Here is a 25,190-nt window from a genome sequence, read left to right on the forward strand (position 1 = left end):
GAACCCTTTGTATTTACTGTCATGGAGTTTTCTCTTTACTGTTGACTTAGAGACAGATACACCTACTTCACTGAGAGTGTTCTGGACTTCAGTTGATGTTGTGAACGGGTTCTTCTTCACCAAATTAAGTATGCGGCGATCATCCACCACTGTTGTCATCCGTGGACGCCCAGGCCTTTTTGAGTTCCCAAGCTCACCAGTCAATTCCTTTTTTCTCAGAATGTACCCAACTGTTGATTTTGCTACTCCAAGCATGTCTGCTATCTCTCTGATGGATTTTTTCTTTTTTTTCAGCCTCAGGATGTTCTGCTTCACCTCAATTGAGAGTTCCTTTGACCACATGTTGTCTGCTCACAGCAACAGCTTCCAAATGCAAAACCACACACCTGGAATCCACCCCTGACCTTTTAACTACTTCATTGATTACAGGTTAACGAGGGAGACGCCTTCAGAGTTAATTGCAGCCCTTAGAGTCCATTGTCCAATTACTTTTGGTCCCTTGAAAAAGAGGACGCTATGCATTACAGAGCTATGATTCCTAAACCCTTTCTCCGATTTGGATGTGGAAACTATCATATTGCAGCTGGGAGTGTGCACTTTCAGCCCATATTACATATATAATTTTATTTCTGAACATGTTTTTGTAAACAGCTAAAATAACAAAACTTGTGTCACTGTCCAAATATTTCTGACCCTAACTGTATGAGATTCGGACCCCCTTTAAATAAGAAAATAAAAGATCATTCTACAAACGTAACTGTATTGGGAAAAAATGCTGGCGGCATGAGCTGAGAACCTGGGCCCCTTCTTACGGCCCACAGTTTTATCTATTGATCCATGTTTCTGACAGTTGCTGATAACGTAAAGATTTGTTTTGTGCTTTCAGCTGCATAATAAATTGTTCTCATGTGTCAGCCAGATGGATGGGAAAAGAATAAAATAAATGCAATCAATTACGGGATCGGACTAGTTACTGAACTGATTCTTGGGTTGTGTTCATAGCCCAATATTAGGAATTCCCTATGCTTGTAATACTCATAAAAATTCCCCTTGTGAGTAATATATTCCCAGAAACATCACTTTGCTACTTTTCTCAAGTGCCTCCTGCTCTCTCACACTCGCCCGTTAAAAGAAAAATTCCAACTATGATGGGAAGATCATTGTAAACAGTACTCGTTGGGAAACAACGTGAGGTATGCAATAGTTGTCTCATTATTGTAGAGGTGTGTAGGAGAGCAGTCAGAGATGAGCGAATGGATTCACAAGAACCCAGGTCCAGTGGTCAGGTCAGTATTTTGTGGCTTCCAAATGGTAGCCCTGCAAATTGACTCCTACCTGCCGGCATTACTGGCTCCTCATGTGATTAGTTGGCCTGTTTCTACACCCTGTGTGTTTCACACCACAGGTCGGCTAATCAAAAGAGGAGCCGGGGTTGCCAGCAGGTAGGAATACTGACCTGGCCGCAGGATTCATCACAAAAAGTCAGTGGGAAGCACACACACAAAAAAAATCACTCCTGGTTAATTCCAGTATAACGAGGCAAGACTGATAGACTCTTACGACTGAAGGATCGTAGGCCATTTATTAAACAATAAAGTTGTTTCTAATGTTTATATCCAGGGACTCTCGATTTGTCAAGAAGTATGAATATTGTGCGTTTTATCCAAAAACCGTCAGTGTTGTAAAATGTGATTTTTGTAGACATACATCCGTCATCATGTTGAAACAATGGGGCAAATTTACTAATCCCGTCCACTAGACAGCGCATGCTTTAATTAGCTAATCTGAAAACGCCCACATTCATCTGATATATCTGGTGCATCATTAGGACTTATTCACACGTCAGTATTTGGTCAGTGTTTGTATGCCAAAACCAGAAGTGGAAATTGAAGGTAAATAATTGAAAGATTGACACATGCTCTGTGTTTTGGAGACACTCCTGGTTTTGGCATACAAATACTGATCCAAAATGCTGATGTGTGAATAAAGCCTCAGATACATTTGTCTAACTTTCTAACACTTATTAGTTGGCTTACATGGCACCTGAAATTTGGGGCACGTTGTCTCATTTTTAGGCCACTACCTCTTTATTTCTTGCTAAGCAATGTCGGCTTGTTGGATGCGCGTCACAGTAGCTATAAATGGGTCTAGAGCTTGGTGCAACATTACGTTCCAAAATGCTTCAAATTTTGGATCATTCTTTGTTCAGATCTAGGTGCAAACACATCTGTCGACTATTTGGACAGCGCAGACTTGAGACTAAAAAGTCTAAAAATGCCCAAATTCTATCACAGCGGCTCATGCATGAGCTCTGTTCGTTTGCTTACATTGCCCCACTTCTTTGTGACTGAGTTTGGATGCAATTTGGGGCACGCTGGTACTTTTTAAGTCATCGCCTTTTTCGTCTCTTTTACACATCCTTTACTCGCACGCTTAATGCAACATTCGGATCCAACCACTCCAAATTTTGGACTGTTTTTTAACAAGGTCTAGGTGCAAATACCTTTTTTTCTCCATCCCACATATGTGCATGTATGCAAATTTATTTGCCAATGTTGCTAACTGTAGGCCATGATTCACTCCCCCCCACCCCAGCACAGGAAATATCAACTGCAATCTTTACATTGTTTTCCCCCGCTAATTCCTATTTCCAAATCTCACACTCGGTATCATGTGCTTTAAAGAACACATTTAAGGTAACAATCATTGTGCACTTATTTTTTATTATTATTAATATTATTTTTGATCCATGGGACATTTTTAATTGATGTGTTTCGCCAAACTGACCGAACGTTAACTTGGGCACCAACAAGATCCTTAAATAGAATTTGATCTCGTTTTGGATAGGATTTCATAAGGTATTTGCATTAATCCAGTCTGGACAATAGCCACTACAACACTTGTTCATCATTCATCCGGGATATGCAGGGGGAAATTCATAGCATTAGGATCGCACTGTTCAACCACGATATCCACATGAATACGATTACACTATGATCAAGCCATTCAGCAGCAGAAGTACGACCACTGGTACAAATAGGATGTGCCATGCTCATAAATCTCCGCTGGTGTTGGTGCATATGTGTGTGAGGCACTGCACAACATTACATCAGATAATTGTGAGATGGGAGGAATTAAACTCGAAACTCCCATAGTTCCGGCATAGCGCCCCGGGATCAGGATACCAGATTAAAGGACTAAATAGAATTAATCTGGGTTTGAATCACACTTCAGGGAATCAATTTGTAAGACCTTAGGGGATATTGATGGAATTTGTTTAGTAGACGCAAGCGACCATACTCGTATATCTCAGTGACCCAGGGCCGAGGTGTACGTTACTTACCGTGATGCGCACATATTTCTGCTAATGGATTGCGCCATATTATCGGAGTGAATATAGCTGTTGGCTTCTGTTACAGCGGATTTAGCATAGCTCACTATTTATTCCCTGTTATACTCCAGCTGCCGGCTCCTAATGTTATTATTATGATAAAATACCACAGTGAGTAGACTCGTATCAACATGAATAATTCATTTTAAATGTGTAGGTAAAAATTAATATTGCATAGAGGGAGAGATTGTGATCTTCATGATGTATAGGTCTGTCTGACAATACATTCAGCTTGTCAACATTATAAGTAACCTTGATTTTTAAAGGGGAAGGTGCGCTCTATTTTTAGGGAGTATTTAGTCATTTGTGTCAGGATTGGTTGTGAAAGTAGATAAGATCAGGTCTGTGTATGGGATACAAAATATGTAATTAATTCTGAATGTACAGACAATTACACAGCGATGCTGCTTACATACAGCTGGTATCTCATCTCTTGTATGTCGACTGTATGGGGGGGCTGCTTGGTACCACATTTTTTTGTATAGTGTATGAACGGCTGTATGGTACCATATTTCTTTTATGTCGCCTGTATGGGGGGCCTCTATGGGACCACGTCTCTTGTATGTATGGTGTACAAGTGGCTGTATGGTACCATATCTCTTGTATGTATGGTGTATGAGCAGCTGTGTAATACCACTGTATGGTAAAACATCTCTTGTGTATATGATGTTTGACCTGCTTTATGGTACCACATCTCTTGTATTTATGATGTATGAGCATCTGTATGGTACTATATATATCACATGTGTATGTATACATACATACATATACACACACCCACATACACAATGGGGGAAAATAAGTATTGCCTATTTTGCACATTTTCCCACCTACAAAAAATGGAGAGGTCTTTAATTTTTATCATGGGTACACTTCACCTGTGAGAGACAGAATCTAAAAATAAAATCCAGAAAATCACATTGTATGATTTTTACATAATTAATTTGCATTTTTCTTTGCATGAAATAAGTGTTTGATACAATAGAAAAACAGAACTTAATATTCGGTACAGAAACCTTTGTTTGACAGAGGTCAGACGTTTCCTGTAGTTCTTGACCAGGTTTGCACACACTGCAGCAGGGATTTTGGCCCACTCCTCCATACACATCTTCTCCAGATCTTTCAGGTTTTGGGGCTGTTATTGGGCAACATTGAGTTTGTTTCCTCCAAATATTCTCTATTGGGTTCAGATCTGAAGAATGGCTAGGCCACTACAGCACCTTGAAATGCTTGTTACGGAGCCACTCCTTAGTTGCCCTGGATGTGTGTTTTGGGTCATTGTCATGCTTGGAAGACTCCGCCACGACCCATCTTCAATGCTTTTACAGAGGGAAGGAGGTTGTTAGCCAAAATGATGCAATACATAACTCCATCCTCCTTTGAATACGGTGCAGTCGTCCTGTCTCCTTTGCAGAAAAGCAACCCCCAAGTATGAGCTTTCCCCCTCCATGTTTCACAGATGGGATGGTGTTCTTGGGGTTGTACTCATCCTTCTTCTTCCTCTAAACATGGCGAGTGGAGTTGATACCAAAAAGTTATATTTTGTTCTCATCTGACCACATGACCGTCTCGCATGTCTCCTCTGGATCATCCAGATGGTCATCAGCAATCTTCAAATGGGCCTGGACATTTTCTGGTGTGAGCAGGGAGACCTTGCGTGTCCTGCAGGCTTTTAATCCATGATGGCGTAGTGTGTTACTAACGGTAATGTGTGAGACTGTGGTCCCATCTTTCTTCAGGTCATTGGCCACTTCCTCCCGTGTAGTTCTGTAGCCTTGTGCAGGTCTTCAATTTTGTCCTTGGTGTCCTTAGACAGCTCTTTGGTCTTGGCCATGGTAGAGAGGTTGGAGTGTGATTGGCTGAGTGTGGACAGGTGTCAATTAATACAAGAAATGAATGCAGAGTAGGAGGCTTCTTAAAGGAAAACTAACAGGTCTGTGAGAGGCAGAATTCTTGCTGGTCGGTCGGTGATCAAATACTTAATGCATGCAATAAAATGCAAATTAATTATGTAAAATTCATACAATGTGATTTTCTGTTTTTTTTTTGTTTTTGTAATAAAAAAATATTCTGTCTCTTACTGGTGAAGTGTACGTACGATAAAAAGTACACTTTGTAGGTGGGAGAACTTGTATAATCAGCAGTGTATCAGATACGTATTTTCCCCACTGTGTAAATCTGGGTCTGATTATATAAGTTTCTGCGATGTCTGTCCACTAATTGGTAATGTTAATTTGGTGTCGCTTTCTGTGTCTTTCTGCAGAGCTCATGGAGTCCCGCACCGCGCGCTTCTTCAGCTTCGGCTTTAATACCAGTGACTATCGGATCCTTCTCCTAGACCAGGATCAGGATAGGATGTACGTGGGAAGCCGCGACTACCTGGTGTCAATGGACCTTGGCAACATTAATCGTGAGCCCTTAATTGTAAGCCCATGTGTTGTAAAATATTGTGTGCAGGGGACTAAAGTAAAATGTTCAGAAAATATTACATTATTACAGGTTTACTCAGTAGTAAATTATTGGCAGACGTACTAATTGTGCTCACTAGAGTGTAATCAGGGTGGAATATTAAAATATATATCAGCCTGACATCTTATCAGCCATCTGGGTCAGACGTATCGCAGGCTGCTAAATCATGATAGATGATGGTAAACCGCTGCCAAAGGAATGGGTGGGAGGAAGGATGCAGGTTGGGGTGTTCACAACAGATGGCTTACAGTAATTATAATATACAGTGATTACTGTAATAAGCGTAGACCAGACACTGATATTACATAAGACAACGTGTCTTATCAGGGTAATGTATGAAGTCCAATTCTGCACAAATGTAATGCTCATTTCCAGATAATCCTGCAATGCAAACAGGCTGCCGATCACCTGACAAACAAGCAAATCTCCTGTTCGTCTGGTGAAACGATCTTCTGCCTTGCTTAAAGATCATCGTTTTCGTATTTCATATTTCAATGACAGCCATTGAGCACTAAATAATGAGGTCTGCCTGTGTAAGCAAGGCCATGAAACAACCAACGACCGGCAAACAAGTAGCTTGTCAGCAATCATTAATGCCGGCTGGGGTAAACCCATCTTTGCTGGTTAGGGTCTTTAGTAGTTTTATTTGCAGCTCCTAAAGATCGCCAGTACACAACATGGCACTGGTGTCGATGGCTCAGGTGTCTGCGCAAGGGGCGGCACAATTGGGGGCCGATTCCTCAGTTTGTTTGTTTTTGTAGAATTCAGTCGAAACAGAGTTTAAAATTTTTCTCAAATTGTTTGTGTCATTCATTGCACAAACATTTCAAGTGATTTCAAAACACTGTTTTTTTTCATGGCTGTGAAAACTTTTTCTACTTTTGGTGTTTTTAAGCAATATGGCCTAAGAGTTTTAAGTTGTCCTATGTGCGCACGATGCAGATTTAATGTGGATCCGCAGCGGATTTTTCCGCGCAGAGACGCTGCAGATCCGCACTGTCATTTACAGTACAATGTAAATCAATGTGAAAAAAAAAGCTGTGCAGATGGTGCGGAAAAATCCACGTGCAAACGCTGCGGATTTAAAAGAAGTGCATGTCACTTCTTTAGGGCGGATCTGCAGTGTTTCTGCACCCTTCCATTATAGAAATTCACAGTGGTAAAAACCGCAGAAAATCCGCACAAAATCCGCAGAAAAACCTCACAAAATCCGCTGTAAATCTGCACCTGCGGATTCTGCCAGGAGATGCGGATTTTGTGCAGAAAATTCTGCACCCCATTCCGCAACGTGTGCACATACCCTAAATATAAATCTGATGAAGGCATCCGAGACGTTCCCCACCAGTCGCACAGGTCACCTGGGGAGAAATTACACGTTGGCGTGGTCATATGAAGTATGGATGAAGTTTGCTGCTGACAAACAGCATGCCATCCTTCTTTACTTGTAAAATAAGGGAGTTGTTGTCATGTCCATGATCTGTAGTATCACGGTATAAAGTATGTGAATCACCCACAAGATTAGTATGCAACCGGTCACATAAGTAAGATGACAGACGCTAATCCTGGGACACTATGAGTGTGGGTGGAAGAGGACGGCACATGGTCATTAGTACCCATATGCATTTGCATCACATTGAGTTGTGGCCATTTTCCTTGCCACAGAGTATAAGATCATTGCCTACAGGTAACAGAATATAATGTGAAACAGCTGCCTCACTGGAACTGGAAGAAAGCAAAAACTGGATGATGACTCCTGCCGCATGGACTTAGTAATGGGGTCCCAGCAATTCTTACAGGGTGCATACACCCCATTATGTGTCAATAAGATCATTAGTGACCTTTCTCTTTTCTCACTGTCAGATTCATTGGCCCGCTGCCCCAAGTCGTCAAAAGGAGTGTCTGATGGCCGGGAGGGGACGTGCAGTGAGTATAATGTAGTCTGTCCTGTTCTTATAATGCTTCATGCCCATGTCAGTCCACAAACATCCACAAACAAAAACGCCGCACATTGCTTATTATAAGGAGTGATAGGATAATGATACTGAGAAAGGAAGTTTATAGGTATACTAGATGGTGGCCCGATTCTAACGCATCGGGTATTCTAGAATATGCATGTCCACGTAGTATATTGCCCAGCCACGTAGTATATTGCCCAGCCACGTAGTATATTGCCCAGCCACGTAGTATATTGCCCAGCCACGTAGTATATTGCCCAGCCACGTAGTATATTGCCCAGCGACGTAGTATATTGCCCAGCGACGTAGTATATTGCCCAGTCACGTAGTATATTGCCCAGCCACTTAGTATATAGCAGGGCCACGTAGTACGGTATATTGCCCAGTCACGTAGTATATAGCAGAGCCACGTAGCATATTGCCCAGCCACGTAGTATATTGCCCAGCGACGGAGTATATTGTCCAGCCACATAGTATATTGCCCAGTCACGTAGTATATTGCCCAGCCACGTAGTATATTGCCCAGCCACGTAGTATATTGCCCAGCACAGAGCCACGTAGTATGGAGACTTAAAAAAAAAAATAAACATACTCACTTTCCGAAGGCCCGTTGAAGTCCTGCTATACTCACCATCCGCCGCCTTTCCCGCTCCTCGCCACGCTCCCGGGATCGCTCCATTGCAAGCGGCAGCTTCCGGTCCCAGGGCTGGTGTGAGCAAGACCTGTGATGACGTCGCGGTCACATGACCGTGACGTCATGGCAGGTCCTTGTCGCACACCAGCCCTGGGACCGGAAGCTGCCGCTTGCAATGGAGCGGTCCCGGGAGCGTGGCGAGGAGCGGGAAAGGCGGCGGATGGTGAGTATAGCAGGTTTTTTGATTTTAGCAGGTTTTTTTTTTTTTTTTTTTATTATTTTTAACATGACATATTTTTACTATTGATGCTGCATATGCAGCATCAATAGTAAATAGTTGGGGGGGACACAGGGTTGATAGCAGCGGTAACAGAGTGCGTTACACCGCGGGCCGTTACCGCTGCCATTAACCCTGTGTGAGCGATGAGTGGAGGGGATTATGGAGCGGGCGCCGGGCAGTGAGTGCAGGGGAGGGACTAATCGGACTGTGGCCGTCGCTGATTGGTCGCGGCAGCCATGACAGGCAGCTGCCGAGACCAATCAGCGAATTAATAACCGTGACAGAAGGACAGACAGACGGAAGTGACCCTTAGACAATTATATAGTAGATGAAAGTCTAAATAGGCTCTGTGATATATAAGCATGGTAAAGTGCATCTTAAAGAGATAATAAAATACATCTAAAATGCAAGATCATACAATATTGACAATGCTTTTTTTAAAAAGTTGCAAATGGAAAAAGTTTGCCGAATCAATCCGTCCTTTTATAAGATGGAAAGAGCAAATATCCCATCGACTGTCTTACACTTCATTGCTGAATTGACCACTTTTAATATGTTTATATTATCATTTGCGTTTTCATTCCTAAATGTACATTTCCAGCCGCCTTATTTTAGCCCTCCTTTCCTGCTTGTTCCATAGGACGAGTGCGCCAATTACCTGCGCGTCATTCAGCCACTGAATCGAACGCATCTCTACGCTTGTGGGACGGGTGCTTATCAACCTCAGTGCACCCTTATCTACCGGGGTTGGAGGTCAGAGGTGAGAAATCAGACATATACAATAATGCCTATAGTCTGGGATAAAATGTCTCAGGACGTCTTGTGGCTTCCTCCGCATATCTGGGGCCTTTCATTTCACTGTTTTCTCAGTCAGGCTTTGCTTCCTGTATAAGAATTGCAGCGCCATCTTGTGAAGGAGAGTGGTTACTACAGGAAACAAATCACTGTTAACGTCCCAACTACATTCCTATTATTACAATCAGGGGCTGATTAATGGTAGCCAGGGCCCCGGGCTGTTCAGACACTGTGGTCCCCCCGGTCATGTGACGGGGTCATTTCATACCTGAACCAGATTATTCCAGAAAAATAGTTGCTGTGTGAAACTATAACCTGTCAAACATCCATTGATCTAGTCAATTTACCCTTCAGTTAGAGGGAAAAAAAACAAAACAGAATACTATCACCATAAGTGCCATTATACACAGGAGATCTGTATTTAGTATGCAGTGTCTGTGTAGAGGTAATACAGTGATAACCGGTGACATTGTACACAGGACCTCTGTATATAGTATACAGTATATAGTGTCAGTGTATAGGTAACACTGACTCACCAGTGACGCCTCTAGGTGAAGTTCTTCATCTTTCATCTAGCACAGACCGCCATCACTTCATCCAGCCAGGACTCGTTTCTGCAGGAAATAACACAATTATCTCGAGCTCCGCTGTAGAACACATTACTTAATTTTTCCCAACTTCTACATTACACCACATGAAGAAAAAGAGGCGACATAGTGTCACTCACTCTACACAGTAACAGGACCGCCCCCCCACTTAAAACAATGTCCTAAAAAAATAAAATAAATACATCACTGCAGTAATAATATCCCTTAATTAGCCCCTATGGTAACAATAATATCCCCTATCCTGGCCCCGTGTATCTCATTCCTGGCGTCAGCCATATGTTCTCCCATCCTGCCCTCATGTGTATCCATCCTGCCCCATATGATCTCCCCATCCTGCCCCATCGTATCCATCCTGCCCCATGATCCTGCACGATCTGTCTCCAATCCTGCCCCATGTCTTTCATTCTGCCCCGTGTCTTTCATTCTGCCCCGTGTCTTTCATTCTGCCCCGTGTATTCAATCATGCCCCGTATCTACATTCTGCCCATGTCTCCAATCCTGCCCCATCTGTCTCCAGTCCTGCCCCCAGTGTGTCCAGCATCTCTGCCCCCAGTGTCCAGCATCTCTGCCCCCAGTGTCCAGCATCTCTGCCCCCAGTGTCCAGCATCTCTGCCCCCAGTGTCCAGCATCTCTGCCCCCCAGTGTCCAGCATCTCTGCCCCCAGCATCTCTGCCCCAGTGTCCAGCATCTCTGCCCCCAGATTGTCCAGCATCTCTGCCCCAGCATCTCTGCCCCCAGATTGTCCAGCATCTTTGCCCCCAGATTGTCCAGCATCTCTGCCCCCAGATTGTCCAGCATCTCTGCCCCCAGATTGTCCAGCATCTCTGCCCCCAGATTGTCCAGAATATTGTTCCCAGTGTGTCCAGCATTCTGCCCCCAGTGTGTCCAGAATATTGTTCCCAGTGTGTCCAGCATTCTGCCCCCAGTGTGTCCAGCATTCTGCCCCCAGTTTGTCCAGCAATCTGCCCCCCAGTGTGTCCAGCAATCTGCCCCCCAGTGTGTCCAGCAATCTGCCCCCCAGTGTGTCCAGCAATCTGCCCCCCAGTGTGTCCAGCAATCTGCCCCCAGTGTGTCCAGCAATCGGCCCCCAGTGTGTCCAGCAATCTGCCCCCAGTGTGTCCAGCATATTGCCCCCAGTGTGTCCAGCATATTGCCCCCAGTGTGTCCAGCATATTGCCCCCAGTGTGTCCAGCATATTGCCCCCAGTGTGTCCAGCATATTGCCCCCAGTGTGTCCAACATATTGCCCCCAGTGTGTTCAGCATATTGCCCCCAGTGTGTTCAGCATATTGTCCCCAGTGTGTCCAGCAATCTGCCTCAGTGTCTCCAGCATATTGCCCCCAGTGTGTCCAGTATCTCTGTCCCCAGTGTCCAGCATTCTGCGCAATAAAAAAAAACAAAAAATGAGTTCTCACCTGTTCGCGCTCCAGCGGCAAAGCTCTCTCCTCGCAGCTGAAGTGCGCACTCGCCGGCGACTGACAATGACATCAGACGCCGGCGACGTGCACGCTGCGGCTGACGTCAGCTGCCAGCCTCCGATTAGCTGGCAGCTGTTAACTATTGACGTGCGGGCGGGCGCGCGCCTGCACGTCAATAGCGTTAAACTGCCGCAGCGCCGGTAGGGGCCTGGTGAGCAGATGAGATGGGGCCCGATGCGGGCCCCCTCTGCCCACCGGGCCCATACACCAGTCAGGGAAGTAATGCCCTGATGGCAGCCGGCAATCTGAGCGGTAGCCCAGGGCCGCCCCACACCACTGGGCCCTGGGCTCCCGCCCAGATTGACCTCATTATAATCCGCCCCTGTTTACAATTGTATTTTTTCTTCCATCCTAAAATATATTATATGTAAAGCTGACAATTACTGATCTATTTTATGATTTTACTTTCACAGTCTTGACCATGTTGGCTTAACGTTTGCACAAATGTCATGTTTTTCTCTATCCCAGGACTATGTATTCCGAATTATTTCTGGTTCTCATGAATCCGGAAAGGGAAGATGCCCTTATGATCCCAAGCAAGAAAACATGGCCACCATTATAGGTAAGTTCCCCGAAAGAAGAAATAAAATCTTTTGTATGTAAAAACAAAAATCCCCAAAAGACTATTTTATACATTTCAGATGGGGTGCTGTATGCTGGGGTACAAGTGGATTACATGGGAACAGACTCTGCAATTTTCCGCACAATGGGTTACAAACTTCCAATCCGAACTGAGCAGTATGATTCTCGCTGGCTGAATGGTAATATAGCCGTTTCATGGTGTGTAATTTACAAAAAAAAAATTGCATCTAAAAGCAAATGAAGGATTTTTGTTGTGTTGTAAACTCCAAAGGCTGTGTGAATCCATGGACTAGATAGGATCATGCAGTCTGCGACCTGGCTGAAACCGGCATCGTACCTTTTTTCTTTTCTCAGACCCTGTATTTGTGGGATCACTGGTCGTGTCCGAGAGCAGCTTCAAAGAAGACGACAAACTCTACATCCTATTTCGAGAGAGAAGTCTGGAGGGGGAGAGCGGCCCCGCTATGGTATCACGCATTGCACGCATTTGCTTGGTGAGGACAAGGGTTGCATTAGGTTTTCTTTGTGCATTTACACTATATGCTGGAAATCACTTGACTGGACTGATGTCATTGCAGAATGATGAAGGCGGGATGCGCTCACTGGTCGGAAAATGGACATCCTTCCTCAAGGCAAGACTCGTTTGCTCGGTTATTGGTCCAGACGGAGTGGAGACATCATTTGATCAGCTACGTAAGTAATATCCATCAATGCTGCTTCACAGCAACAGCAAAGTCACGTAAATAGTGCAAATAAGATCCAAGGCACAAAACGATTCCTACACAATGTCGCAAGTACTCATCTTGTAAAAAAAAAAGCGACCTTTTGGCAGCACAGTATTTGTTTTTTTTTTCTTTTAAGAACAGAGAATAATTAACTGTTGAGACCATTAGAAGTGATGGCTCATCACAAGGATATCTAAACACTACTGGATACAACTATCATGACCCCGAACTATCCACAAAATGAAGAACTGCATCTGCATACATCCGCAGCTTTCCCATTCACTATAATTGTGCTTTGATTTTCCCTTCACAGCAAGTGAATGGCAGCATGGGTCATACGCCCAACGATCGAATGCTAATGTATTTAATGTGGGATTTTGTCTAATACAACCAATCCCACCACATCTTGCATTGTCTATACCTTGTTGAATAATCTCTAGACCGTGGATAGCCCCTTTAATATTTTTTTTTTTTTAAAGAAATGCTTTTAAGTCCTTCCTGCCAATTTTCATGTTTAAGCTTTCGCTTTTTTCCTCCCTTTCTTCCAAGAGCTACAACCTTTTTATTTTTCCACCAACATAGTCGTATGAAGGCTAGTTTTGTGCAGGATGAATTGTAGCTTCGAATGACACCGAAACGGGAAAAACATTCCATGTGTTGTGAAATTGAGAGAAGAAAAAAATCACAATTCCCCCATTGTTTTTTATGTTTTGTTTTATGGTGTTGTTTGTGAAGTAAAAATGACCTAGCAACATGACTTTCCGGGTCAGTACAATTACAGCGATACCAAACTTGTGTATTTTAGTCGTGATAAAAAAAAATCTGAAATTTGTTAAAATGAGAAAAAAAATTAGTTTATGTCGGCATTTCTATTTTTTTTGCATGCCAGACTGACATTTTTATTGATACCATTTTGGGCTACATAACAATGTTTTGACCACTTTTTGTTGCAGCAACCGAAACACAGCAATTCTAGAGTTTGTGTTTTGTTTATTATGGCTCTTACTGTACATTTTCTCTCTATTTTGATAGATCAATACTAAATGTGTTTCTTATTCTTATTTTATTAATTCATTTATTTTTAATGGAGAAATGGGTGGCGATCTGATTTGAATGTTTTGGTTTATTAAATATTTAAAATATTTTTGTAATCTTTTTTTTTAGTCCCCTTAAGGGACTTGAACCTACAGTCGCCTATTCTATATATGCTACTCAAACATAAAAAAGAAAGTTCACCACGTTCAAATGGAGATATGATACCATCAGCCAGGAGGCCTTCTGAGTGTCAAATACCTCTGCGTTCACACTTCCTTTATTCATGGAAAAACACTGATGCATTTCTGGTGTACACACCTCCTTTATTCATGGCAAAACACTGATGCGGTTCTGGTGTACACATTGCCTTTATTCATGCAAAAACACTGATGCGTTTCTGGCGTACACACTACCACTATTCATGGTAAAAACACTGATGCATTTCTGGCGTACACACTGACCTTATTTATGGAAACACACTGATGTGTTTCTGGCATACACACCTCCTTTATTCATGGAAAAACACTGATGCATTTCTGGCATACACACCGACCTTATTTATGGAAAAACACTGATGCGTTTCTGGCGTACGTATTGCCTTTATTCATGGAAAAACATTGATGCGTTTCAGTTGTACACACAGCCCTTACTCATGGAAACAAACTGACACCTTTGGCGTACACATCGTCCTTAGTCATGGAAAAACACTGATGCGTTTCTGGTGTACACACCTCCTTTATTCATGGGAAAAAATTGATGCATTTCTGGTGTACACACCGCCTTTATTCATGGAAAGCACTGATGCTTTTCTGGCGTACACACTTCCTTTATTCATAGAAAACACTGATGCATTTCTGGCATACACACCTTTATTCATGGAAAAACACTGATGCGTTTAAGGCGTACACACCTCCTTTATTCGTGGAAAAACACTGATGCGTTTCTGGTGTACACACCTCCTTTATTCATGGAAAACACTGATGCATTTCTGGCGTACACACAGACCTTATTCATGGAAAAACACTGATGCATTTCTGACATGCACACCTCCTTTTTTCATGGAAAAAAACACTGATGCGTTTCTGGTGTACACACCTCCTTTATTCATGGAAAAACACTGATGCATTTCTGGCGTACACACAGACCTTATTCATGGAAAAACACTGATGCATTTCTGACATGCACACTCCCTTTTTTCATGGAAAAACACTGATGCGTTTCTGGTGTACACACCTCCTTTTTTCATGGAAAAACACATGCGTTTCAGGCGTACACACCTCCTTTATTCATGGAAAAACACTGATGCGTTTCTGGTGTACACACCTCCTTTATTCATGGAAAACACTGATGCATTTCTGGCGTACACACAGACCTTATTCATGGAAAAACACTGATGCATTTCTGACATGCACACCTCCTTTTTTCATGGAAAAACACTGATGCGTTTCTGGTGTACACACCTCCTTTATTCATGGAAAAACACTGATGCGTTTCTGGCGTACACACAGACCTTATTCATGGAAAAACACTGATGCGTTTCTGATGTACACACCTCCTTTATTCATGGAAAAACACTGATGCGTTTCTGATGTACACACCTCCTTTATTCATGGAAAAACACTGATGCGTTTCTGATGTACACACCTCCTTTATTCATGGAAAAACACTGACGCGTTTCTGGCATACACACAGACCTTATTCATGGAATAACACTGATGCTTTTGAGGCGTACACACCTCCTTTATTCATTGAAAAACACTGATGCATTTCTGTCATACACACCGTCCTTGGTAATAGTAAATATGACTAGGTGGGGTGTACACCAGAAGCGCGTAAGGGTTATAATTTTTTCTCACTATCTGGGAAACATGGAAGCAGATGAATAACACGCTGGCATAGGCAGGGTATGGTGTGTTCTCAGCTTACGAGTCCGTACCATGCCGCATCATGCAACCACTCTCGAGTTGTGCTATACATTCACAGCGGATGTCAGGAAGAGGTTTAAGTGACTCCCTAATATAATTTTTTAGGTATCTCAAAATTAGAATTACACTTTAGAAAATGTTATGGAAAACTCTTTTTTTTTTTAAGTATTTACCGCAGATAATGTATACCGACAGCAGGATTTTTCCCCCAAGCACATTCCAATTCTTTGCCTTGGACTGCTACATGCAAAGCGAAGATGACACTGCTGTCAGGTCTGGAGCAGTGGGGGAGAAGTTGCAGATATTACTCATTAACAGTTTGCAATGTACGTGTGGTGCTCAGGTTCACAGGAGAACTTTCTTCCATCACAGCAGCCAATTAAGCAGCAGAAGCAGACAACATACAGATTTGTACTCTTGTTACCTCTTATTTGATATTGTGCTTGCTCCATCATTTCTGCTGTTTTTAATTGGCTGCTCAGCGATGGAAAGATGCCTGTGTGAATTAGGCCTAAGGGAACGGAGATGCAGCGAGACAAACGAGTGACAAGAACCGCTAAACGAAGAGCACGTCCTGATGTGCAATCTTGTCAAGCAACCAAATGTTACCAATCACCAGACTCATGGTTATCAGCCATCACGTTACATCTCTCTTCGTCTAAACGTATTTAGCCTAGCTGACATTTATCCTGCGGGAAGGGATGAAGGGGGGGAGGAAGCAAGGGCTTATTTCATCTTTTACAAATGTTACTCTGTAAAAAACAATGAACTCCCCATGACACCACTTGAGTCACCACGCGTCTTGGCAAAGCTTTCTATAGCACATGCCAGTGGACTTGCTCTTTTGGTGATCAAGTGTGTATTATTCCAGGCGGACTCCTCAGAAAAGAGAATGGGTATTATTTAACGGAGGTTCCCTTCCTAAAATGACCGAAATGACATTTTGTGTTGTATGTGTTATTTTACCATCTTGGTTTGCTACTCTTATTTTTTTTTAGGTTTATGCCCTTACAGTACTTGATTAAGGCGTAGCAGGAGTTGTATCTTGTGTAGAACTGATCTACAGCTCTGGCAAAAATTAAGAGACCACTGCAAAATTTTCAGTTTGTCTGATTTTTCTCTTTATAGGTATATTTTTGAGTAAAATGTAAATTGTTCTTTTATTCTCTAAACTTCTGACAACATGTCTCCGAATTTCAAAGCAATAAATTTTGTATTTTTTTCTGACAAAAAAAATTGTCAAAAAAAAAACAACAGTTCTTTCAGACCTCAAATAATGCAAAGAAAACTTATTATCATTTAGAAACAACAATACTAATGTTTTAACTCCAGAAGAGATCAGAAATCAATATTTCTCCTTCACCACATTGGGGAGCACAGGAACGTGGGTGTATTCTGCTGCCACTAGGAGGCTGACACTAAGTAAATACAAAAAAAGGTTAGCTCCTCCTCTGCAGTATACAGACCATACCTTTTTTATTTTTATATTTTTTAAACCTTTTTGTGCAAGAGGAAGACTGGGGCGACGGACTCTTTCAAGGGGCTGATCTCCCCCAAGCAACAAGAGGCGAGCACGGCGAGTGTCGCCTCCCCGTATCCTCTCCTGCGACGTGGGTTGCCAGGCCTGAGCTATCTTAAGGGTGGCGGTTCAATTCAGGGCGCCGATCTCCCCACACCAGCAACAGACGGGAACATGGAGTGTCACCTCCATGTACCCCCTTCTGAGCCAGGCCAAAGCCGGACAGCCTGCCCTGTGAGATCCTAGGGGAGCGAACCCTTAGGATACACAGACGCCCCCCCTCATGGCGTCCATGCTGCTCCCACTGCACCACCAGTGATGGAAGAGCGGTGCTGCAGGGTGCTGGATGACCCCTCTCCTCCTCCCTCTCAAGAGGGATGGTGGATTGAGGGTTCCTGCACAGTCCCTATTGCAGCCCTGACCTGCGAGCAGAGTACCACCTCTGCCCATCGCTTCCACCAGGAGGTGATCCCAAATCCTCAGATCATCCGGCGGAGAGTTTTCCATCGGGGGGGTGGGGGGGGAGGGGGCTGGGGTGGCTCCTGAGCATGTCGCGGGCCCGGCGGTCATTTCCGGCCGGGCACCAGTAATTTAGTCCCCGTCTTCAGCCCTTGCTAGGCTGCAAGCCGGTGTCCCGCCCCCTTCCGCGCGTCATTCTGCCTGTCCCGCCCACCTGCCTGGTGCTTCTCGCACTCTTTGAGAAGCGCCTCTCGTTCTCGACGGCCATATTTCACCACCCAGCAGGCTCAGCACGGCAAGCATCCTCTACCCTTGAGGTCCGGCGCTGCATGCTTGGGAACAGAACTCTAGGGGGTACAGGTCCTGGGTAAGGCCTCTTTCACACTTCCGTCTTTCTTTTTCCATCACAATGCGTCGTTCTGTGAAAAAAACGGATCCAGCAAATGTTTCTGCTGGATCCTTTTTTTTCTCATGGACTTGTGTTATGATCTGGTGGCCTTGGAGCCGCATAGAACTTTCTCTGGAGTTGGTGGAACCTATACTGACCGCAAATCCTGAACTTAAAGGGAACCTGTCACCCCGTTTTTTGAGATTGAGCTATAAATACTGTTAAATAGGGCCTGCGCTGTGTGTTCCTATAGTGTATGTAGTGTACCCCGATTCCCCATGTATGCTGAGAAATAACTTACCAAAGTCGCCGTTTTCGCCTGTCAATCAGGCTGGTCAGGTCGGGAGGGCGTGGTGACATCGCTGGTTCTTCCTCAGCTTTACGTTGGTGGCGTAGTGGCGAAGACACAGCGCGCGATCTGCGCTGTCATCCCTTTCGTCGGTGGGGGCGGCCATCTTCCTGGGGCCGCGCGTGCGCAGATCGAGTGCTCTGCTGCACGGGGCTTCAGGAAAATGGCCGCGGGATGCCGCGCGTGCGCATTAGAGATCGCGGCGGCCATTTTCCCAAAGCCGAGTTTGCATCTCGGCTTTGGGAAAATGGCCGCGGGATGCCGCGCGTGCGCATTAGAGATCGCGGCGGCCATTTTCCCAAAGCCGAGATGCAAACTCGGCTTTGGGAAAATGGCCGCCGCGATCTCTAATGCGCACGCGCGGCATCCCGCGGCCATTTTCCTGAAGCCCCGTGCAGCAGAGCACTCGATCTGCGCACGCGCGGCCCCAGGAAGATGGCCGCCCCCACCGACGAAAGGGATGACAGCGCAGATCGCGCGCTGTGTCTTCGCCACTACGCCACCAACGTAAAGCTGAGGAAGAACCAGCGATGTCACCACGCCCTCCCGACCTGACCAGCCTGATTGACAGGCGAAAACGGCGACTTTGGTAAGTTATTTCTCAGCATACATGGGGAATCGGGGTACACTACATACACTATAGGAACACACAGCGCAGGCCCTATTTAACAGTATTTATAGCTCAATCTCAAAAAACGGGGTGACAGGTTCCCTTTAACACCGCAACTAGAAGTAGCCGTGGGGTGTGCCTAACAAGCCCTAGACACCTCGACACAGCCGGAGGACTAAATACCCCTATAGATGGAAATAGGAATTCTACCTTGCCTCAGAGCAGAACCCCAAAGGATAGGCAGCCCCCACAAATATTGACTGTGAGTAATAGAGGAAAGACACACGCAGGCAGGAAACAGGATTTAGCAAAAGAGACAACTTCTAGCTAAATAGGAAAGGATAGGACAGAATACTAAGTGGTCAGAAAAAAACCCTTCAAAAAATATCCACAGCAGATGATACAAAAAGTTCCACCATCTAACTAAAGATGTGGAGCGTATATCTGCAACTCCTGAGAATCCAACTATACTGAGAAAACACTGACACAATCTAAGCTGGACAAGAAACAAATGAATAGTACAAAATTATTAGCACACAGCAAGTGTGCCACAGGAAAAAACAAACAAACACTTATCTTTGCTGAATTAGCAGCAAGGCAAGAGGAACCAGACAGAGAACCTACCCCTCCCAGAACCATGGACAACTGGCAAGGACTAATGAATCCTGCACACCTAAATACCCCAGTCAGAACTGCAATCAGCAGAAAAACCTGACCAAGACTGCCCTTCAGGGACAACAGCATTACCACCTACAACCACCGGAGGGAGCCCAAAAGCAGAATTCACAACAGACTTGTATTAGCGACGGATTGTGACGGATGGCCTCACGTTTCATCCATCGTGCACTGGATCTGTCGTAAAATTGCTGTCCGTCGGGCGGAGACAACGCACAGAGGAATGTTTTTTCTGTACGTCGGAAAATCTCTCAGCGACGGATCCTGCGCTGCCCGTCATTGGCTATAATGGAAGCCTATGGACGCAGGATCCGTCGCTGACTGTCAAAAGCAGGAATCCAGCGACGGATGCCGTCTTTTGAAACTGAGCATGCGAGGAAGAATTTACCGTCTGGGAAATTCTCTCTCGCTCTCTCTCTCTTTTTTTACTAATGATGCTGCCTATGCAGCATCAATAGTAAAAAGATATTATGTTAAAAATAATTTAAAATAATAAAAAATCGTGATATTCTTACCTTCCGGCGTCCCCCGTAGCCTTACAGATTCTTGTGATGCTGCCGGCAGCTGCTGTTCCCAGTAATGCCTTGCGAAATGACCCAATGATGTAGCGTCATCGCAGGTCATTGCTTGCAAGGCAGTACAGGGAACGGGAGCTGCCAGCAGCATCGGGAAGGCCGTGGGAAGGCTACGGGGGACGCCGGAAGGTAAGAATATCACAATTTTTTTTATTCATTATTTTTAACCTGGATTGTGTTGTGTATGCATTTTTGCAGAAAAACGCGGCGAAGACACATACACAACGTGTGCACATAGCCTCGACGAATCCATTAAAAAAATGGACCCAGTGCACCTGTTATTTACAATCTGCACAGGATCCTTCTTTTCAACATTTTGACGGATTATGACTAATTGTAAAAAACGGAAGTGTGAAAGAGGCCTACGTGCTCTGCCACACTTCCCACAAGCCTTCTCTCCCATTTTTTTTTCAAGTGCTTTGCTGTTTTTCAGCTGCACAATTAGCTTCTTGAAGTATTTTGGGGGTTAACATGGATAGAGCATGTCTCTACCTAAAACCTCTAAAAAGACCACTAAAACACATACAGTGTTTTTTGCTTCATGCACCTCCTGTCAGGCTGCGTTACCAAGGGGGCATATTGCTCTGCTCTGTCAGGCTTGCGATCCCAAATGTTCTCAGGAGCCCACCCCCCCACCCCCACCGTGACCGAACCTACGGTGACCAGTCCCCCTGAGTGGGCCATGTCACTTTTGCAATCTATGGCTTCTTTGACTAAAGGTACCGTCACACTAGACGATATCGCTAGCGATCCGTGACGTTGCAGCGTCCTGGCTAGCGATATCGTCCAGTGTGACAGGCAGCAGCGATCAGGCCCCTGCTGTGCTGTCGCTGGTCGGGGAAGAAAGTCCAGAACTTTATTTGGTCGCTGGACTCCCCGCAGACATCGCTGAATCGGCGTGTGTGACACCGATTCAGCGATGTCTTCACTGGTAACCAGGGTAAACATCGGGTAACTAAGCGCAGGGCCGCGCTTAGTAACCCGATGTTTACCCTGGTTACCATCCTAAAAGTAAAAAAAACAAACAGTACATACTTACCTACAGCCGTCTGTCCTCCAGCGCTGTGCTCTGCACTCCTCCTGTACTGTCTGTGAGCGTCGGTCAGCCGGAAAGCAGAGCGGTGACGTCACCGCTCTGCTTTCCGGCCACTGTGCTCACACAGACAGTACAGGAGGAGTGCAGAGCACAGCGCTGGAGGACAGACAGCGGTAGGTAAGTATGTAGTGTTTGTTTTTTTTTACTTTTAGGATGGTAACCAGGGTAAACATCGGGTTACTAAGCGCGGCCCTGCGCTTAGTTACCCGATGTTTACCCTGGTTACCGGCATCGTTGGTCGCTGGAGAGCTGTCTGTGTGACAGCTCTCCAGCGACCAAACAGCGACGCTGCAGCGATCCGGATCGTTGTCGGTATCGCTGCAGCGTCGCTAAGTGTGACGGTACCTTAAGGTCATCGAGTCCCTCTAGGATCCTTCCAGGACCACGACCACTAATCAGTCTGACTCGGAGAATTCCCCTACATCAGGGGAACCATCGGCTTCTGGGGCCGTCCTCGCTTAAGGCACAGACAGGCATCGAGGAAGCGGGGTACATAGCTCGTCCCTTAGGCCCTCTGGTGCTTCGGCGTCTGTTAGCTCTGTTTCTCGCTCTCCCTCTCCAGGAGTGGACAGCGAACTTGACTCTAAAACTGAGTCAGATAGGCCTCTTTACCTAGAGTCCCCAGGTTATCATGCTACTGTGGATAGTCTCATTGAGGCCATCAACCAGTTACTGCAGGTCGACGAAGAGCCTATTGCATCACACATGGATACTGCAGTGTCTTTTAAAAGGACTAAACATCCTCATAGGTTGTTTGCCAATCACCCTGAGTTCCAGGACATAGTCCAGTGAAATAGGGAGCACCCAGACAAACACTTTGCAGGTCAGAGATTGTTGGAAACCAGATATCCTTTCTCCACTGACCTCCGCAAACAATGGACGAAATCTCCTCCAGTGGATTTTCCCATATCGCGTTTCTCATCTAAGACTCTGCTGTCCCTACCAGGTGGATCTTCCATTAAAGATCCCACAGATCGTCTGATTGACAGCCTCACTCGTTCGGTTTTTGAAGCGTCTGGCTCGGCACTCTTTCCCTCCTTTGCAGTGACCTGGGTAGCCAAAGCCGTGGCTTACTGGACAGATTCCCTGCATAAGGCCATACAGAAGAGTGATATTTCTTCTGAGATAGCGGAGTTGGGCAATCAAATTTCTTTGGCCGGTGATTATTTAGTAATTGCTTCCCTGTATGCGGCTTATTGCTCTGCTCTTACTGCTTCCAACGCAGTAGCTATTAGAAGGGCACTATGGCCGAGGAACTGGCGAGCGGACTCTGCATCTAAAAAGTCCTTAACATCTCTTCCCTATCTCAGCGGTCATTTATTCGGAGAAAAACTGGACCAACTGATTTCGGACGCTACAGACTGGAAGAGTAAATTCCTTCCCCAGCAGAGAGTTAAGCGTCCTATCCGCCGTCAGCTGCAGACACGTTTTCGGTCCTTTCGCAGCAATTACGGGTGGTTCTCGACGGCTAGATCCCCTGGTTCGGAGCGCCCCACTCACAGGGTCAAGAGTCCTCCGTCCTCACGCAAACTCAACCGCTCGTGGAAGGGCCGCCCCAAGCAGTCCATATCTAGGGGATCCAGACCCTTCAGATCCTTGACTAAATGACTCGCAACCTTGCCCGGACGACACCATCAGAGTAGGCGGCCGCCTACTCCTCTTTCGCCATGTCTGGCTCGCAGTCGTTCACGACGAGTGGGTCAGAGATGTGGTGTACTTCGGGTACAAAATAGAATTTTCTTCCCCTCCTCCAACCCGATTCTTTTCTTCCCGTTCCCCTGAGGCGGGTACACGGGCTCGGGCCTTTTACCAAGCCATCGAGTCTCTCCGTCGAGACCGGGTCATTACCCCGGTCCCAGAGAACGAAAGGTTCCAAGGGTTCTATTCAAACCTGTTCATGGTACCAAAGAAGGATGGTTCAGTCAGACCCATCCTGGACTTAAAGCTTCTAAACAGATTCGTCAGAGTCTGGCATTTCAGGATGGAGTCCCTCCGTTCCGTCATCTCCTCGATGGAATTAGGGGAATTCCTAGCCTCCATCGACATTCGGGATGCCTATCTTCACATCCCAATTTTTCCTCCTCACCAAAGATTTCTTCGCTTTGCGGTTCGCAGAGAACATTTTCAGTTCACAGCCTTGCTCTTTGGCCTCGACAGCGCCCCCAGGGTATTCACAAAAGTCATGGTGGCTGCGATGGCCATTCTACACTCTCAGGACTTAGTCATTTTATCTTTTTTAGATGACCTACTGATCAAAGGGCTATCTTTCCAAGCCTGCGAGGAGTGCCTCCGCATTTCTTTGGATAACTCTCTCTCGGCTTGGCTGGTTAATCAACCTGAACAAGTCCCCTCCTGTTCCGACTCAGCAGATTTCCTTCCTGGGCATGGTCATGGACACTTTCCGAGGGTTGGTGATTCTCCCTCGGGACAAGGTCCTAGCCCTTCAACAGGGAGTCCGAGCGCTCTGTCATTAATCTCCTTGTTCCATCTGTTTCGGCATGAAGATTCTCAGGAAGATGGTAACCGCAATGGAAGCATTCCCATTCGCAAAACTCCATCTTCGGCGCCTGCAACACGCACTCTTGGATGCATGGGACAAGAGTCCTTTTTCCCTCAATCGTCCATGTCGACTTACCCCTCGGGTCAAGAATGCACTCCAGTGGTGGACTCTCTGGTCCTCCCTTCTTCAAGGGAAGTCCGTTCTCCCGGTCCATTGGCTGTGGTCACGACCGACGCCAGTCTCTTTGGCTGGGGAGCTGTTTTTCGTCATTGTACTGCCCAGGGGAGTTGATGTCCACAAGAATCTCGTCTTCCCATGAATGTCCTGGAGATCCGAGCGATTTGGCTGTCCCTGCGTCGGTTCCATCATCTCCTAGCAGGCCGCCCCATCCGTATCCAGTTGGACAATGCCACAGCTGTGGCCTACATCAATCATCAAGGGGGACTCGCAGCAAAGCCACAATGCGCGAGGTGGAACACATCCTTCGCTGGGCCGAAAGGAACCACTCGGTCATATCGGTCATTCACATTCCAGGAGTGGAAAATTGGGCTGCGTATTTCCTCAGCCGTCAGGGCCTGGCCTCGGGAGAGTGGTCTCTCCATCAGGAAATTTTCCAGCAGATCTGCCTTCGCTGGGGGGCTCCGGGCGTAGACCTCTGATGGCTTCTTGGTTCAATGCCAAGGTACCCGAGTTTGTAGCCCGATCCCGGGACCCAAGAGTCATCGGGGCGGACGCGCTGGTCCTTCCCTGGAGTCGCTTCCGTCTTCCATATGTTTCCTCCCTTACCCTTGATTCCGAAGATCATCAGGAAAATCAAGGTGGAGGCGGTACCTGTGATTCTCATTGCCTGGGGCTGGCCACGCCGAGCGTGATACGCAGAACTCGTTCAATTGGTCGCAGACGTCCCTTGGCGACTCCCAGATTGGCCGGATCTGCTTTCTCAGGGTCTGATTTACCACCAGAAATCGGGGACCCTGTGTTTGACGGCTTGGCCGTTGAATACTTGGTTCTGACTCGAGCGGGTTTTTCCCGCAAAGTAGTTTCCACCATGATCAATGCTCGAAAGCCGGTGTCGGTGCGTATCTATCATCGGATCTGGAAAATCTTCTTCAACTGGTGCAGAAGCAGAGGTCTTCCTCCTCT

General features: G+C 45.7%; 1 protein-coding gene across 2 annotated transcripts in view; it reads left to right on the top strand.

Annotated features, from left to right (window-relative positions):
* The window catches only part of LOC138662520 (semaphorin-3F-like), a 153,962-nt gene that overhangs the window by 98,244 nt on the left and 30,528 nt on the right, over window positions 1-25,190 (top strand). For both annotated transcript variants that reach the window (XM_069748253.1, XM_069748252.1), the window contains exons 3-9: window positions 5,655-5,815; window positions 7,721-7,783; window positions 9,370-9,489; window positions 12,078-12,171; window positions 12,251-12,370; window positions 12,546-12,685; window positions 12,770-12,884. In XM_069748253.1, coding sequence (XP_069604354.1) covers window positions 5,655-5,815; window positions 7,721-7,783; window positions 9,370-9,489; window positions 12,078-12,171; window positions 12,251-12,370; window positions 12,546-12,685; window positions 12,770-12,884 — 813 coding nt within the window. The remainder of the gene's footprint in view (window positions 1-5,654; window positions 5,816-7,720; window positions 7,784-9,369; window positions 9,490-12,077; window positions 12,172-12,250; window positions 12,371-12,545; window positions 12,686-12,769; window positions 12,885-25,190) is intronic.

This window comes from Ranitomeya imitator, chromosome 2, assembly GCF_032444005.1.
Source record: "Ranitomeya imitator isolate aRanImi1 chromosome 2, aRanImi1.pri, whole genome shotgun sequence".
Classification (NCBI taxonomy): Eukaryota; Metazoa; Chordata; class Amphibia; order Anura; family Dendrobatidae; genus Ranitomeya; species Ranitomeya imitator.